At 33.4% G+C, this 17,006-nt stretch overlaps 3 protein-coding genes across 10 annotated transcripts; 1 reads left to right on the top strand and 2 right to left on the bottom strand.

Moving 5' to 3' along the window:
* Positions 1-273: 273 nt before the first annotated feature.
* LOC105338427 (phosphatidylethanolamine-binding protein 1) lies at positions 274-3,938 on the bottom strand. 2 transcript variants are annotated; one of them, XM_066076112.1, is made up of 6 exons: positions 3,874-3,938; positions 2,527-2,625; positions 2,108-2,321; positions 1,628-1,726; positions 851-899; positions 274-500 (listed from the first exon to the last, which is right to left on the bottom strand). In XM_066076112.1, exons 1-6 carry the CDS (start codon positions 3,906-3,908, stop codon positions 298-300), a joined length of 699 nt encoding a protein of 232 aa, XP_065932184.1. In that variant the 5' UTR covers positions 3,909-3,938; the 3' UTR covers positions 274-297. The 2 variants fall into 2 exon arrangements, with proteins under 2 accessions (XP_065932184.1, XP_011441848.3); XM_011443546.4 differs by lacking the exon at positions 3,874-3,938 and adding an exon at positions 3,522-3,659.
* Positions 3,926-13,285, top strand: LOC105338426 (mannose-1-phosphate guanyltransferase alpha-A). Of its 6 annotated transcripts, none has more exons than XM_066076110.1 (13): positions 3,926-4,023; positions 5,605-5,702; positions 7,518-7,621; positions 8,487-8,679; positions 8,873-8,932; positions 9,086-9,216; positions 9,774-9,803; positions 10,077-10,091; positions 11,139-11,267; positions 11,523-11,667; positions 12,024-12,116; positions 12,576-12,747; positions 12,864-13,285. In XM_066076110.1, exons 1-13 carry the CDS (start codon positions 3,984-3,986, stop codon positions 12,962-12,964), a joined length of 1,311 nt encoding a protein of 436 aa, XP_065932182.1. In that variant the 5' UTR covers positions 3,926-3,983; the 3' UTR covers positions 12,965-13,285. The 6 variants fall into 6 exon arrangements, with proteins under 6 accessions (XP_065932182.1, XP_065932180.1, XP_011441845.3 ...); XM_066076108.1 differs by having other exon boundaries at positions 9,759-9,803; XM_011443543.4 differs by lacking the exon at positions 10,077-10,091.
* LOC105338425 (histone H3.3A) lies at positions 5,790-6,969 on the bottom strand. Of its 2 annotated transcripts, none has more exons than XM_034446301.2 (3): positions 6,857-6,969; positions 6,575-6,720; positions 5,790-6,176 (listed from the first exon to the last, which is right to left on the bottom strand). In XM_034446301.2, the coding sequence occupies exons 2-3, from the start codon at positions 6,672-6,674 to the stop codon at positions 5,866-5,868; spliced, it is 411 nt and encodes a 136-aa protein (XP_034302192.1). In that variant the 5' UTR covers positions 6,675-6,720; positions 6,857-6,969; the 3' UTR covers positions 5,790-5,865. The 2 variants fall into 2 exon arrangements, with proteins under 2 accessions (XP_034302192.1, XP_034302193.1); XM_034446302.2 differs by having other exon boundaries at positions 6,575-6,714; positions 6,857-6,941.
* Positions 13,286-17,006: the final 3,721 nt, after the last annotated feature.

Below are 17,006 nucleotides of genomic sequence, written 5' to 3'. Positions count from 1 at the left end.
TAATCTAGGGGTGATATTTATCACTTCACAGCTAGGGCTTTATGGTCATGGCCATTTTTAGACTTTATTGATCTCCTTCAGATAAAGAGTTCTGTATCAAGATACAGGAAATTAATACCAAAATTAAAGAGCTAAATGCACCAATTTTTTTTTACGAAATAGTAGTTTATAGCTAAACAAATCATATAAAAAATTTTAAGGTAGATCTATGCCTAATTTGTTGACCACTTTAACAGTCTCCTTAAATGAAGAAAATTACTCAACCAAAAAACACATTTTTTTCAGCTGAGAATTTATTCAGAAACTTGTAGTATATTGAAATGAGGCCACAATCTGACATCCATTGTTGATGACAAAGTCGTCCAGTCTGAACTTCCCCCTCCACTCTGGGTTGACCAGGGAGGTATCTGGTTCGTCCGTCTGCTCCAGTAGATAGAACATGTATCTGTGAGGGTTAGTTGTCCCTGGCTCAGGCTTAGGTGGGGTTGGGGGAATGTATGCTAAGAAGACAATCAAAATAATATTTTCTTGAACTTTTACTTTCCACCATGAGAACTAGTACATGTATTTCAGAAAAAAAACAAAGCTAGCAAATAAAGTCTAATCTTGTTGCTAATGTCCAGACTAATAGATTTTATCACAGAGGTAACCAGCCTAATATTGTCAGAATAAAATCAGATATTTGATTTACTTTATTGCTACACAAAAATCGGAGTCTTGTATAACCATCAATATGTAATACAATATTTAATGCATTGGTACCTAGCATGCACATGTACATGGTATTATCAGTTTATAAAACAGTAATTTTATCATAAAATCTGAAATTTCAGTGACTATACAGCCTTACCTATCACTACATCACCACCTAAAGCATTTCCATCCATCAGATTGGAACCCTATCAATTAAATTAGAAAAGTTAATAAATTTTATATTATAAACATGACAATGTCAAATGTAAAATTAACTTTTCTTTAAATGCATTTAAAGGGACTTGGACACGATTTGAGATCAAAAATTTTATTTTTATTTTTTATGTATAAAATGGTTAACTGGTGCATTTTAAATGATTGACCAAAATATTAAATGTTGAAGTCAAGTTACAAGCGAGATACAGAGGTAAGAATTGATAGTTATGTAAACAAAGCTCGAGTCTTATAGTTGTTTACAAAAAATGTAATGTAGAATTTTACCATTTCTTAGACAAAATGACGTGTAAAAAACAATTTAAACTAATTCAATATCTTCATAAATACTATTATCAACAAAAGAAAGTTATATTTGATTGAAACTTACACCAATACAACACATATGTAAAAATGACAATATTCGAGCTTTGTTTACAAAACAAAGAATTATGAACTCCGTATCTTGCTTATTACTTGATATTTGAGTTTCAAATTTTGACATAGTATTATAAATTTCTATATTTATCAGTATAAACATTAAAAATTGAAAAACAAAATTTGGAAATTTTAAGTCAAATCGTGTCCAAGTCCCTTTAAACTATATACATGTATATCATTAAAACATTACCTTTTCAAATTGACTTATTTGCAAAATATGATTAATAAACTTTAATTTAGATGTAATTGAATATTTAGGGGGGATGGGGGGAGAGAATACCTTGATATTGGTTACCATCCAATGTAGCCAGTACTTCTGAGTGGGATTGTCCTTGAATGGAGCATCAGGGTCTGCCATAACCAAAGTGTATAGACTGTCCTAAAATTAATCAGGATATCTTGATTTATGATTCTTTTATTTTAGGAATCCGAGTGTCATCCCGCAAATGCAAATAATAGGAATATGATGATTTTCTATTATGCTCACTTCAATTCAACTCTAAAGATTAAAATATAGAAAATGTTATGAAAACTTAAAAATTCTTTCCAATTTAAAAATAATATGTACTGTAAAAATGAAACATTTATTTCAACAATGAATTTACGGTATTTTATTACTCTAAATAAATAATTCATATCTGGGAAATGTCAATTTTATCATAAAAATCAAACTCGCAAAAAGGGGGCGAAACTCTTATCAATATTAATCAATACTTTTTTCCTAGCGTTTTAGATAACATATTTTAAAACATATACTTACTGGCTGAACATTTTGAAAGTTGACCTGGGGAGCCTCCTTGGCCATCGATTTATTGATGGTGTCCCCACACTTACTGTACACCGCCCCTCCCCTGGGGCTGGCCAGCGTTAAGGTGGCACCTGGGGGACAGTTATCCTGTGGAAGCTGACAGGCTTTCAGTCCCTCCCAGAACATTAGGAATATGCAGACAATAAATACAGATGTTGACATGACGCTGAAAAAGTAACCATGGAACTCACATGATTGTGCACACGAGATCTACATGTCCATGTATTGAACTCGGAGACGATGGTATATACATGCATGCATGAATTAATCGATGTACACGTGGTGTGTCAATGAGTAGGCCTAGCGAACCATAGAAAACGTAAATATAACTTTTTTAAGAGAGAGAGAGAGAGAGAGAGAGAGAGATGTACGTTTTGTCTTGGTTTGTCAGCGAGGACTTCGTCTTGGTTGCCGGTTTCTTAGGATCTTTTTGTCCGGAGGACTTCTTGTTCCCCTGTTCGGGTCGAACGCTATGGTATTCAAATAAAATTTATAATTTTTTTTTTTTAAACATATATTAAATCTTAAAATAAAACACTTTTTACTGAATAAATTAGTAAATTAGCAAATATAAAATAGGCCTTCCTTGTCCATTTCCATTACAAGTCAGTTGAAAACGACTGCATGGTAAAGTTGGGGACATTTTATCTAACCGTCCTTTACTTGTTCAGTTCAAGAAGTCGCAAAGTTTTTGTTCCCACATTCGTTTACCCGGCAAAAAAAAAAAAACCCATAAAATGCCCCCCCCCCCCCTTTTTTTTATAATGGTCGGGTGTTATATACATATTTCTACTTAAAGTCATATTTGATTTCAATATATTCTTGAAGCATGGGTTGATAACGATTGCATGCATATAGACAAGGTCTATCATGTTGAAGAATCTGCACTGAATTTGTGTGTGTGTGTGTGTGTGGGGGGGGGGGGGGGGGGGGGGGCTAATTTATGCTATCGCGGACAACCACCCCCTCTCTCCGCACACACTGACCGTTCATGTGTTATATATATGGTTTACACAGTAAAAGACAATCCCAGAAGAATTCTTTTTCGTATGAAAGTGAAGTGTCTGTAATGTATATCTTCTGAAACATTTGATAAGATTGCAGTACTATGATACAATATGATTATATCAATGCAACATTCATAAATGATATAACTGAAACAGTACAATATCATTGTTAGAATGATCAATTAATGTCATTTATTATAATTGTTAGATACAATTCATTTGCATATTTTTTTCCTTAATATTCTAATAATTTCATATGTGTCTGCTCTGGGCTCTAAATTAGAAATAAATGTTTTGTTCTGTTCGGTAACCAACAGCCTGCATTGGTCATCAAAAACTTAAATCGAGAATGTTCATACCTCTTTCTTCCCTCTACTGCCATTTACCACGGTAGGTTTGTAAAAAGTGTCATATCTGTATATGAAAATATACACCTTGAATTTTGCCCAGGGCAATGAATTTTTACGTCCAATTAGAAATTAACATACCGTCTGGTGCATATAAATAGCAGTGCATCATTACTCGAGCTGTCTTAATGTCAACATTTTCAAAATTGAAGCGTTTCGTGAATCAAATTAATAAAAAAATAAACAAAAATAAACAGTCCATTCGTCATATTAATTTCCAAAAGATGAATTTTTAAAATATCTTCTACCAAAACATTTTCTATCACATTGTTCGCTTTTAAATATATGAACCGACGCCGCTTACCTTTTACCGGAATTCATCAATCTGTCAATGTTCATTTTAAAATTAGCAACATATTTGAGTGTCCGGTTTAAATTTTGACGTGTATCACAAAATACTTTTATTTAGCAACCATGATAAAGACAATAATTCTAATTGGTGGGCCCATGAAAGGTATTGCTTTTTTGTAAATTGGAGATTTTGTAGTAAGGTATCCGCCTGCTCAGTATATTTAAAATATTTTCTTCAGATTATTTCGTCTTATTCGAACAAATTATGACATGTACCTACAGGATACAAATTCAGTTGCATCACCCCAATGCAAAGGCTTTGTGTTTGGCCTTTTTGGGAGATGAATTTTAACGTGGATATTTTACTGCTTTTATGGCTAACTAAATGCACGCCTTCGAGTTCGAACGGGTTTGGAGAATAATGAAGGAACAGATTCTAAGAGTTTCTGGAAAGGATTAAATTTTGGACCTGTCCCAACCCCACTCCTACGCCCCCCTCCCCTTTGAATTATGGCCGTCACAGTCCTCTCCCTAACCAAAAATTTGCCCATAAAGATCAAAATCACAGGGTTTTTTTCTGCTGTTAGTTAAATCTAGCTGTCAGTTCTAGGGATTTGTCATAACTTTTAATAAGTTTTACGGTGCAACCGTTGGGACGAGCGCACCATGTTATCAAACAATGAATTATGATAAATCAATAAAATTAACAACATAAATGAATTTGATTGCAAAATAAAATTAAACATACCTATTTTTTCAGTAAATTTACATCATTCATTGTTTATAAGATTTGTGATTTATTTATTTATAAGTAGAACAATAGTTCAATCTCAGATACAATGTTGTTGAATAATAAAGATTTTAATATTTTAATGTTCATTGCATTCTATCTCCTCTTTTAAAGTGAATGTAACGTACGTCAGTTTATCCCCCTTTTTTGCAGTAGACATTTTTTTATTAAACTTACATACAAAAATTGACTTGTCATAGAGCCCCCACCCCCCCTCCCCCCAAGTTAAAAAATTTCATGATTTTGAATTATCCTTTTTTTTCTCTTTGCTTGTAAAGATATTTTGGATGAGGCTGCCATCCACCCACCCACCCCCTTTAAAAAACGATGCTACGTGAACGTTCCTGGAAATTAACGTTACCTAATTATAGTGAATAAAATAAATGTTAGCATTCATCCAAATGAGTACAAGTTACAACTGTTTCCTATATCTGAAGAACGTCATGTCCTCATTCTTTAGCTTTGCAAGATTTTGAGAGGATTTTGGTAATTTCAGCAGATTTACAATAACTTCAGTTAGAGTAATTTCCCCTTATTGTGACGTCAAAGTTCACGTTGGTTAAGTGTCCTTTAAAACTCCCCAGAAAAATAAAAGTACGCGAAGTATACTGTTTTGTTTACTTTAAAATTACACATCTTATATGCTTCTCAAAAGTTTTACTTTGATTCTCGCGAGAACGTGAGGTTGGAAATCATTGGTGCTATGAATTGTGGGTCAAAATTTATTGACACCGAAAAGATCTATCGGATCAATGTGTAAACCTTTGTGACATTGGTACAAAATATTTCCTACTTCATCACAATCAGGGGATGTGCCACTTTGTAATGCTCTTGGCCTCTTGTATAGAAATTGAAATATGTTACCATAATATGATGTTTTATCTTAGGAAATTACAATAACTTATGCCAATGAGGTTTTTGTATTTTTAAAAATGAAAAACATATCTTTTTTAGGTACCCGTTTTAGACCTTTGTCACTTGAACTCCCAAAACCTTTGTTTCCTGTCGCTGGGTATCCAATTATCTACCATCACATCGAAGCATGTAGTAAGGTAAGAACCAAAAAAATTTGTAACAACCGAAACTCACTTAATTACAGTGATTTGTTTTGTCCCATAGAAACCAATACAAACCAAAAAAAAAGTCATATTATTTCTTTAATAAGAAAATATACAGCACAATAGTTTTAAAAACAGAGCATGCTTTGTTCACTCCCTATGCTCTCTCGCCCCTGATTCGTCGAGCCAGTTGGATGTCCTTTGGCATGATCGTGACTCGTTTGGCATGAATGGCGCACAAATTTGTGTCCTCAAACAGACCGACCAGGTAAGCTTCACTGGCCTCTTGTAAGGCCCCAATGGCTGCACTCTGGAATCTCAGGTCGGTCTTGAAATCCTGGGCAATCTCACGGACCAGGCGCTGGAAGGGAAGTTTCCTGATGAGAAGTTCTGTGCTCTTCTGGTATCTCCTGATTTCACGGAGGGCAACAGTTCCGGGCCTGTATCTGTGAGGCTTCTTCACACCCCCTATTTTGAAGAAAACAAAACAATTGAATTAAGTACACATTTGATAAACGGATATTTCCATAGATATTCACACATCTTTTTGAATTGTCTGTCAAAGGCTTTTTTGCTTCTCTTCCAAAAGCATTTTAAATCAAGTGGGAAATATGTTTTGGACAGATTATCAAGTTTATTTGCTGTGAAGTCATTTAAATTTATAGAGATTTAAGTAAAAAAAAAAAAAAAAGAAAAAGAATTCACCTGTCACCCATTAACAAAACAAACTTATAATTTGTTTACATCAGGGATGAACGTTTTATGTCTCATGTTTACATTATATAATTTTAAAAAGTAAATCCCTACAAAACTATAAAAAAAATTCTTAACACATAAATGAACAACATTAGAAATGGTAAACAAACCTGTGGAGGGGGCACTTTTTCTTGCTGCTTTGGTGGCAAGCTGTTTTCTAGGGGCTTTGCCTCCTGTGGATTTTCTGGCTGTCTGTTTTGTTCTGGCCATGTCTGCTTGTGAACTGTTCCAATTCCAATTTCTTTGTGATCTAAATCTAGAAAGGTACAGGTCTTTATACAATAAGTGTGACAGTGGATTAATTCAATTACTCTCCTGGGTAGATTGGTTAATTGTCACTCAGGTGTCAATCAGGTATACTGGTACCTGCCAGGCATGTGAGATGTACTTACCTGTTGTGACAATTTACCTCACTGACAATGCTCTAACTTTTCTTTGATCTTTTTTCTTATATCCACTGGTAAAACCAGATTTTTCTGGTTCAATCTGGAGTTTTGGAGACTGGACTTTAAAAATAGAAATGATGTTATACTTATTTTCTAAAAATAGAAACTTATGTAATTTTGATAGTTTTTTTTTTTCGATTTATCTCCCTTTACTATTGTTATACATTTTCAAATAATTTATTTAGTTGGAAAATAAAAAGGAACAAACTAGACGTTTATTTCTGGTGAAATAAAAAAACAAAATTCCCATGTACATGTAGTTTCATTAAGACTCTCCCTTACCAGCCCCCCCCCCCCCCTCCAAAAAAAATATATGACTTGGGAAGATGTTGAGGACTATGACCAAGTGCTAGTTTTAAATATAAAATTATAAATACATGTTTCTTATATATATTTATTTAAATTTTTTTTATTTCTAAATATCAGTACATAATTGAATATAACTTTGAGACCTAGCTGACCCCCCCCCCCCCCCCCTTTAATGATATCAATACAGTGAATACACATACTCCTAACTTGATCATGATAGATATTATATGTACACATATAAAGTTTACAAATTTTGTCCAAAATACTGGTACATGCATGTGCTGTCCATATCTTGTAGGTGCCACATATGAAGGAGGTGATCTTGATAGGATTTTATCAGCCTAACGATGCACTGAACAAGTTCATCAGCAATGTTCAGCAGGAATTTAAAATCCAAGTCAGGTAGAAATAAATTCTTATGAGTTCTTGTAGAGAATACATTTGAAGTACCAGTAACAAAGAACTAAAGGGATGTTTTGCTAAATTAGATACCAAAAAAATATGTACACATGTACATAATAATAGATTAAGTTCAAAGCATTCATATGACATGATCTGAAAAAAATTAAACAAGGAGACACATACATGGTTAATGCATTACAATACGTAGATCTATGCATTACACAAGTAAACTGATGTCATTCATACATTGACAAATACAGTCTATAATAACTGATGACAATACATGGATATTTGACGTACGGTAACTCGAAATTCATAACTTCGTGATGCTCCTGATTGGCATATTTAAGTGTGTGTTTATTAAAAATACACAAAATCAAACTAACAAATGACACCTTCAGCTAGCTTTATTGGAAAAATACCTTGATTTTGAAAATGTTCAGTCTGAAAACCCTCAATACAATAATGAAAAATGGGTTTTGAGCTTTCAGAAAAGTAATGTTGATTTATTATTTTTAACAAAGTGTATTGGTATGTGCCATTTTTATCCTGGAAGATGAATCAAAATCAACTTTGTTATGTACCTTAATATTGTATAAATGGGGAAAATGTATGTACAGGTAAATTAAGTGTTTGATTTATCTTTAAAATCTACCGGTACTGTTAATACTTGTAATAGTTTCATGTACCTCTTGAATCATGCATTGTAGATTGAAGGTTATTCTGTTTTACATGTTTCATAATTACCATGTAATGAGTATTATCAACAAGTATAACAAGGCACATTAATACTTAAAAATACTTTTTGTAATTTTATTTTTATAGGGTGCAATGAGATAATTTTTCATCTTTATTATTGTTTTAGATACCTTCAGGAGTACACAGCCCTCGGTACGGCAGGCGGGCTGTATCATTTCAGGGACCAGATACTGGCCGGGAAACCTGACAGCTTCTTTGTGATGAATTCAGATGTGTGTGGGGATTTCCCACTCAAGGAGATGCTGTCCTTCACAGTGCAGAAAGGGGGTGGATCCCACTGCACAGTGCTAGGGACAGAGGTATGAGTCAGAGATAAGAATGCCATAGAAGAGGGCCAGCCAGGGGTTGGTTGAGATGGAGTTTGGGGGATGGAAAATGGGACTCTCTCTCTCTCTCTCTCTCTCTCTCTCTCTCTCTCTCTCTCTCTCTCTCTCTCTCTCTCTCTCTCTCTCTCTCTGAATTTTTAAATGGTTTTCACACACTTCTTTGCAGGCAACAAGGCAACAGTCACTTAATTATGGTTGCATAGTGGAGAACAAGAATACTCATGAGGTATATTTGATTTATATATTAAAAGCTTTTTGTACATGGGAAAATTTTATATTTAGAAAACTTATAGACTGTAAAGCAAAATAGTGCAACTCAATTATATAATGCATGAAAAAAGCATGTCCTTTATTAAAGCAATTGCTGCATTCATTTTAGGTCTTACATTATGTGGAGAAACCAGAGACCTACATTAGTACGACCATAAACTGCGGGGTCTACCTTTTCTCACCCGACATCTTTTGTACCCTGGAAAAAATCTTTAAAAAGAACCAGGAGGATAATTATAAGTAAGAGAAATAATTTGTTAATTAATAATTATGCTGTATTTCAAGTAGTAAAGGGTAATAAGCAGTGTAGCGCACTATAATCAGTATCTTTTCTAGCTGAATTTATACTCTGTACTTAATTTTGTAATGCATTGTAGGTACTGCTCAATATAATTTTTGGAATGTATGGTGTTGTCTTCTTATGATCAGAATTCTTTTGAAATGGAGGAAAACAAAACATTAATGTACTTATATCTGTACTGGTGTGCAACCAGTCATCGCCAAGTACCATTTCTTGCCAGTGATTATTAATTACGTCATTTTTCATATATGATTTTAAGTGTTGATAAAATGACTATATAGGGAGAAATACGGTAGTACGCGGCAAGAGATGGTCGCACGCCAGTAGTTGTTTTTGGACAAAGTTGAACCTAGATTTTATTGATTCAGTCTTCATCAGCTTTGCCTGTGTTTAGTAAATTCTTTCTTGATCACATTACATGCTTTTGGATGTACATGTATTATTCTTTCATGATTAAAGCTTTCTTAATTGCATAAAACAGGATACATTTTTTCAGTTACCAGGCAGGAAATGGGTGGTGTTCTGGGTAAATTTGCATGATTTTGTTGGCTTAAATCGGTAAATCTGTTGCCGACACTGAAGAAGAATGACAATGTGCAGTGGCATAGGGGCTATCTGTATACAGACAATACCAAGATTTGGTTTTGTGAGATGAACCTCATTGTCCTGTTTTCAAAGAATGCTTTGTTTTGTGACCAAGTTCAAAACTATCTTTTTACTCAATCAGTTCATGTCAGTGAGTGTACATGTTTTAATGCCATGTTGATTTTGTATTTTGCTCTTTAATTCTGATTTTGAGGTTGCATGAAAGAGAGTAAGTATGGCGAATTCTGTATTTTCTATATTTGGTGTTGTGTCAAAATAAATGTTGAGGGACCTCCCTGTTCTTAATTATCCTGTCAGTATAAGGAATTGAGAAGTTACTTGCACCCTGAAAAGCATGGTGATTAAATATCTTGTTTTCTAACAACCATTTCACGTGTATACTGCTTGTGTATAAAAAAATTAGGACCAATGAAGATTAAATGCAAACATCAACTCAATTAAAGAAAAAATGTCCATGTCAAAATATTGAGAATATCAACTTAATGATGTATTGATGGAATGGCTTGTTGCATCAATTGTTTCAGAATCAAATTAAGGAGTAGTGCTCTTTAAAATTGTGTTTCTTGGAAATATTGGAGAATATTTTTGGTTTTAATTTGACACTGGTATACCTTGTTCTTTCTTTTGTAATATGTTATAGGTGATTGTAGATTTCAGAAGCATGAAGATTGGGCTATGGAATTACAGACCTAACTGCATGTCAAAATGTTCTAACCATCGGGAGATCCTATTCTCCTCTTTGTTGTTTTGTTATTACATGTACAATGTCATTTGCAGACAATGTTTTATTTCTGTTGGGTAGTTCAAAAGATAATATTGTACAGTATTATTGAAGTACATGTAGCTTGGTACATGTTTCAGTATTGATAGAAGATATTCTTAATCAAATAGCCTATTGTTTTTGGATACCGGTAGTTGCAGGTCTAGTAATTGTTTCAGTGATAAATTAAATACTACTTGTTCTTTGGTTTTGAGACATTATAGTGTGAATATTCATTTGATTACAATATTTGAATGAATCCCCCGACAAAAAGTTTTGATTTAATTTTCTTACTTGTGTTGAAAATCTTTCATACATGTTTAGTAGTTGTTGTTATAGAGTATGTGAATTAATTAAGTGTCAACTGAAACTTAAGTTTAAGGGAAATATAAAAGAAATAAACGATTAATTTTACTTATTCCTGTGTCAGCCAGAACATGTCATCCAACCTAATCTGTTTGATATATGCGACCATTTTTTTAAACTTGATTTTAGCTGTGATCCAAACATGCAGATGAAGGAGACAATTCGCCTTGAGCAAGACATCTTTGTTCCCATGGCTGGTTCAGGGAAACTCTATGTGTACCACACAGACCGATTCTGGAGCCAGATTAAAACCTCTGGGTAGGTTTCATCTGCTAAATGGGGTGGAAGGGTGTGTGGTGAGGGTAGTAGAGGGTTATTTTAAAGATTTATAATACAGCATTTAGATGTATGATGAAATTGTCAAATCTGAAGTCAATTTATGCAAATATACTTGTACCACATATATTTTCATTACCAAATTTGCTGTTAGTTTGAGAATCTTTACGTCATTTTGAGAGAGATGATTCAGTTTAAGCTGTACGTATCAAGAACAGTTATATGTTGTCACTTCAGGGCTGCCATATATGCCAACAGACATTACTTGGCTCTTTACCAGAACTGGCACAAGGAGAGACTGGCTAAGAACGGAGAGCTCAAACCTCAGATCATAGGGGATGTCTACATCCACCCGACCGCAGACGTCCACCCCACAGCTGTGGTATGTATATAACCTGTGTATGCGAGTGTGTGCATGCATGCAGATGTGTGTGAAATAGCGAATATACAGTTTAGGAACTACCTGTTTTATTGTCAAAATTTCAAAAACATGATTTTAGGCCCTCACATACAAAAAATATCCAATGAAGTTTGAAGATGCTTATAGGAACTTACATGTAAAAGACAATTAAGCTCCAGATTCCTTACGTGAATCTTTAATATGTATCCTCATTACACATGTCAATCCTAAGCTTATTGTTGTTAGATTTTTTTTACTTCTCTACCTGTTTTTAGATATGTTTTTTTTTTTGCAGTGTATTTCAATATACTTTAAAGTCTAACACTTCTGTGTTTTAGCTTGGTCCTAATGTCAGTGTTGGCAAGCACGCTGTGATCGGGGAAGGTGCCCGGGTCAGGGAATCCATTGTCCTAGAGGGCGCTGTCCTTCAGGTAAGAATTATACAAAATTGTTAAAACTGTAGGAAATATTAATTTAAAAAAAAAAATCTGTATTGAAAATCCTCATTTTATGATGTTGCATATAATCCTTATATGTATGTTTGCAAAACTATATTTGAAAATCTGGTACATAAAGTTAATAGTTACTTTAAACTGACTTTATTTACATGCTGTGAGAGCCTTGTCGCAAATATTTTTTTGCTGCTAACCAATGTCTCTTATCGTGTTATTTATACCTAAATGGGCTTGGTCATCAAAATCAGTCACTGCAAAACAGATTATCGCTGAAAACTAGCAAAATAAAGTCTTAATGAATAGAAGCTGATTTACAGTACAGCTTACTTTTAAGTTTTATAAAACTGATTGGTTATTTCACATTGTGGTTATCTCCACTCTGGTATTTTAAAATGGAACAGACTTGACCAATTTGTGTTATTTTGATTATTGTAGGACCACTGCTGTGTGTTGTACAGCGTGATAGGTTGGAATGTCACCATTGGAATGTGGACTCGAGTTGAGGGTACACCAAATGACCCCAACCCAAACAAACCTTTTGCAAAGGTTGATGTCAAGGACACGTTTAGTCCCGACGGAAAACTCAATCCATCCATCACTGTCATTGGTGAGTTCCATTGTGTCAATGGAAATTGTTTATTGATTTAGTGATATAACTTTGTTTTGCATAATTATGTATTTCTTAAGACTTCGTTCAAGCACCTGTTGTCTTACTTTTCATAGGGAGCAATGTTCAGGTGCCCTCTGAGGTGATACTACTGAATGCCATGGTGTTACCAGACAAGTCTTTAGCTGGAAGCTGCAAGAACCAGATCATCCTATAGAAGTACCCATGACAATCTCCCAGCATGCACTGCCAAGGTCCCTCCCAGCATGCAACACCAATCTCATGATTTCATTTTGAATAATTTCATTTTCAATGAATTGTGTTTCTGATATATTTTGAGCCTTAATATTTCATAGGTTTTTATTATTATTAATTGTTATATATTTGGGGAAAAATTGTTTATTTATATTACACAATCCAAGATAACATATGTACTTTATACTTCTAGTATGCTTTATGACATGCTTATACATATACATTATTTAACATTGAGAATGTTGAAAAGGTTACCCCATATTCGTCATGTGTATATATATACACCACTGTTGGAAACATTCCCATTTATATCATGTACACCTGAAGCATAATTCCTTGATCTAATAAAAAAAAAGACAAAACAAATATTTTTGTTTTTGTTGGGAGGTTTACATGGAAAGACAAATATTTCGGTGTAGAATTGGGGAAAATCTTACATTTTTTGACAGATGGCCCTTGTGAGCTTTAATTCTTAGTAACTTCATTAAGGTATTCGATGTATAACGACCACATTTTGTACCTTATAAATGAATGGTCCGATATTCTTAATCATGATATCATTTTGAAGGTGTTATCAAATAAAAATACTCCACCAAAGGAATTTTCAAAATTTTGATAATGGTCCAACTAATTACACTTTGAATTTTGCATTGACGTCTATGGGCAACGTATGTTTTATAAAGATATTGTAAAAATTAACTTGAAATTCGTTAAACTCTCTTGGTTAATAGATGCATAAAGTTTCTTTTTATCGAATTATGAAATAAAATGAATCATTTACCGCAGATATTTTGACGAAATTAAAATTTTCTTTTTTTCATCAAGGGGAGATAACTCTTTAAAAAAAAATTAAAGTGCGAAATGACCAGCTCCTTATATGATGTCTGTCATGTGAATTTGGTTCATTTCAATTTCATAATTATCTAGCAATACATATTTAACTAGTTTAAAATTATTCAAAATTGTTCAATAGCCCTTCATTATACATTGAATACCTTAAATTCAAGATGGTCTGCTTTGAAAACAAGATGTATTTATATACAAACACAAATGCCAGAAGTAATTTTATTGCACACTGTCAATCTGAAATTCACATGTATCTAGGGCAAATTCAGAATCTGGTACAGTTATGCAGACGTTGAAAGCATGCCAAACTTTTAGAGTTAACCGACTTCCGCTTTAATACCGGTAGTTAGAACCAAAGTTTTGGCAGATGGACAGAAAGAGACAAAACGAACACATACTGCACCCCCCCCCCAATACACACACCTCGGATCTTCATCTTTCAAAATAATATTATGTTTGTAGATCGATGGGATAAATTAGTTAAATGCTGCAATGTTTTGGCTAGGATTCTGTCGTTTTTGTTTCGCTTTGGGAAATGCGTGTACATTCAACAACCATTTAAAATTTTAAAAATGTATAGGACGCGTTTTGAGGGAAAAAAATCGATTTTTTATAGACAGTCATACGGAAGTCGATTAGAATCAAGGGAAAAAAAAACCTCCTAAAATTTGATAATGTGATATAGGTAATTTATTTTGTGTAAATGCCATGGTATTGAATATTGGTTGTCTTTTTATGCGGTGTATTCAGAATAAGCATGCAAAATATAAGAACAGAAAGACCGAGTCAGTGGGATATTTCAATCATTTGTCTTCAAAGTATATAGATTGTATTAATTTTGCATCATAAAATGTTAGCATAATGTGTACTCGTGTCTGCCACTCTCGCTTCTATTTGAATTGAAATTGGCAAGCTATATAGATAATAATTATTAATTATTGAAAGATGTATTGGAAGATCTGAGGCGGACTAGAATCAATATATTATTTTCGACTTTACGTAAAAGGCCACCAAATCCCAATATACCGGTACATACTATTATTTAATGTACTTTGTGGAAGTAGAACTTCCTACATTGTACTCAGTGTGATGATCATTTGATTTATTATTCATTGATGTTCAAGGGCTTTCTAAAAATAAAAAAAAATATTCTACTGTCACGTAATATTACAAATGTTTAAGGAAACCGACTTATACTTAAAAAAGAAGAGTATTCTACTGTCACGTAATATTACATGTACGAATGCTTAAAAAATCGACTTATTTTTGAAGAAAAATTTTTACTGTCACGTAATATTACGAATGTGTAAAAAAAATCGACTTATATTTTTTTCTGTGCATGTATTTCATTGCCATTTATAACTACATGTATCTAAATTTTCGTGCAGAAAAAAAGTCTATACGAAATGTAAACGAAACAACAAACAAACAGGCTATCACCCTCGCTATAAAAACTAACAAACCCAAAGCCATATACATATGTACATTGTAAATGTAAATTGGACCCAGAAGTAAGTAGATATCTACATGGTGCACCAACCAACGATAACATAAAAGGCATGCATGTAAAATGTATAGTGTTACTGTGTAATCTAATATTGATTGTCTCGTGCCGAGACTTCTGGGACAACAGTGCTACAGACAATTAATTGTACAACACAACATGTTTAAGAGACTCTGTGGGCTTGTTTTAAATACAAAGAGCCTAGTTCAAACCAAGGCGTACGATATCAGTGGATTTCCCCACCGTGCTTATGCTAGAAATTGTGATGTAGGTATAATTTGTTAATACATTGTATATGTTCGAAATAGTTCTTCGGAGAAAAAGGTTTTTTTTTTCAATACTGTAATGGACAGAAAATATGATCAAATAATCTTAATGTTTGAGCACATTTTTATTAAAAAAAACCCAAAGTTAAGAACAAAAAAATCCAACAAAAAAAAAACCCCAAAAAACAAACAAACGAAACAAAAAAAACCAAAACAAACTTTTATCAAATATGAGTACATCATGAGGAATGAAGGAGAGTGTATTTACTGAAATTTCATTACATCCTGGGGCTGGGGCACCAAAAGTCACAAAGAAAAAGTAATATAAAACGCACGAACAGTCGTTGAAGAAAGTTAGGTCGTGGCATCGCAAACTATAATTTATAGCAACTTATCTGTCATCCTAAAGGGTGGGTGAAACATTCGTTGCCATTTTGTACATTTGATTTAGCTTGTTAACAAAGAACTGTTAAAACTATGTAAAACTGTTAAAACTAACAATAAGATGCTTTCTTTGGTGATTCATGCGGGATATGAAGGTGGGGGCAATGCAGAAAAAATACACAACCCTCGTTAACGGGTTATGTAATTTCTTTTTCAGCCTTCATAATCCGCATGAATCATCAAAGAAAGCATTTCATTTTCTTATATTTGCATCTTTCTTTTAACAAATTAATGAATTGATCATAAAGAGTATTAGTAAAATTGGAATTTGAGTCTGATATCATGATGATTATCTAGTACAGTCCCTGATATTTTTAAAGTCGATGAAGGTCGACCAATTGTTCAGTTTCTACATAGCTATGAATTACCATCACTTTCCGTAAGAAATATAGAATGATTATATTATTAGAATCATACTTAGAAGATCAAACTAACTCAGCTAAATTTGTATTTAGGACTATGTTCAAGATCGTAGTTGAAAGCCTAGTCTCTAGGTCGTAGATATCTAGGTCTGTTGAACAGAGCGCTAGTTTAGCCAGTAGATCTCTGATTTGAAATATTTGTAATATTCAACTACAGACTTATCACATCGGCATAGTTTGTTAATTTCGAGCGGAAATATGCATGTTAAAATTCATAATAAATTTTAGAAATGAACAGAATGTTACTATACAAGATAAATTTCATGTTTGTTACAAAAATATTGACTACGAATATCTACGTTGCCGTACGCAGCAGCTTGAACGCATGTTCAGTTTTAACCCTCTCGACCGGTGACGTCATTGAATTAACCAATAATCGAGAATCGATCTAGATACTAGTATCCTTCCATGCTTCCGCTAGATCGAATCCTCTCATTGAAATGACGCATATATATGCAATAACTCAGTACTCTCCTTCATTACCATCCTATTTTTCATTATTCATTCACTATTTTTAAACAA

Source organism: Magallana gigas, chromosome 2, assembly GCF_963853765.1.
Source record: "Magallana gigas chromosome 2, xbMagGiga1.1, whole genome shotgun sequence".
In the NCBI taxonomy this organism is placed as follows: domain Eukaryota; kingdom Metazoa; phylum Mollusca; class Bivalvia; order Ostreida; family Ostreidae; genus Magallana; species Magallana gigas.
This window is presented reverse-complemented; position numbering and strand designations above follow the sequence as displayed.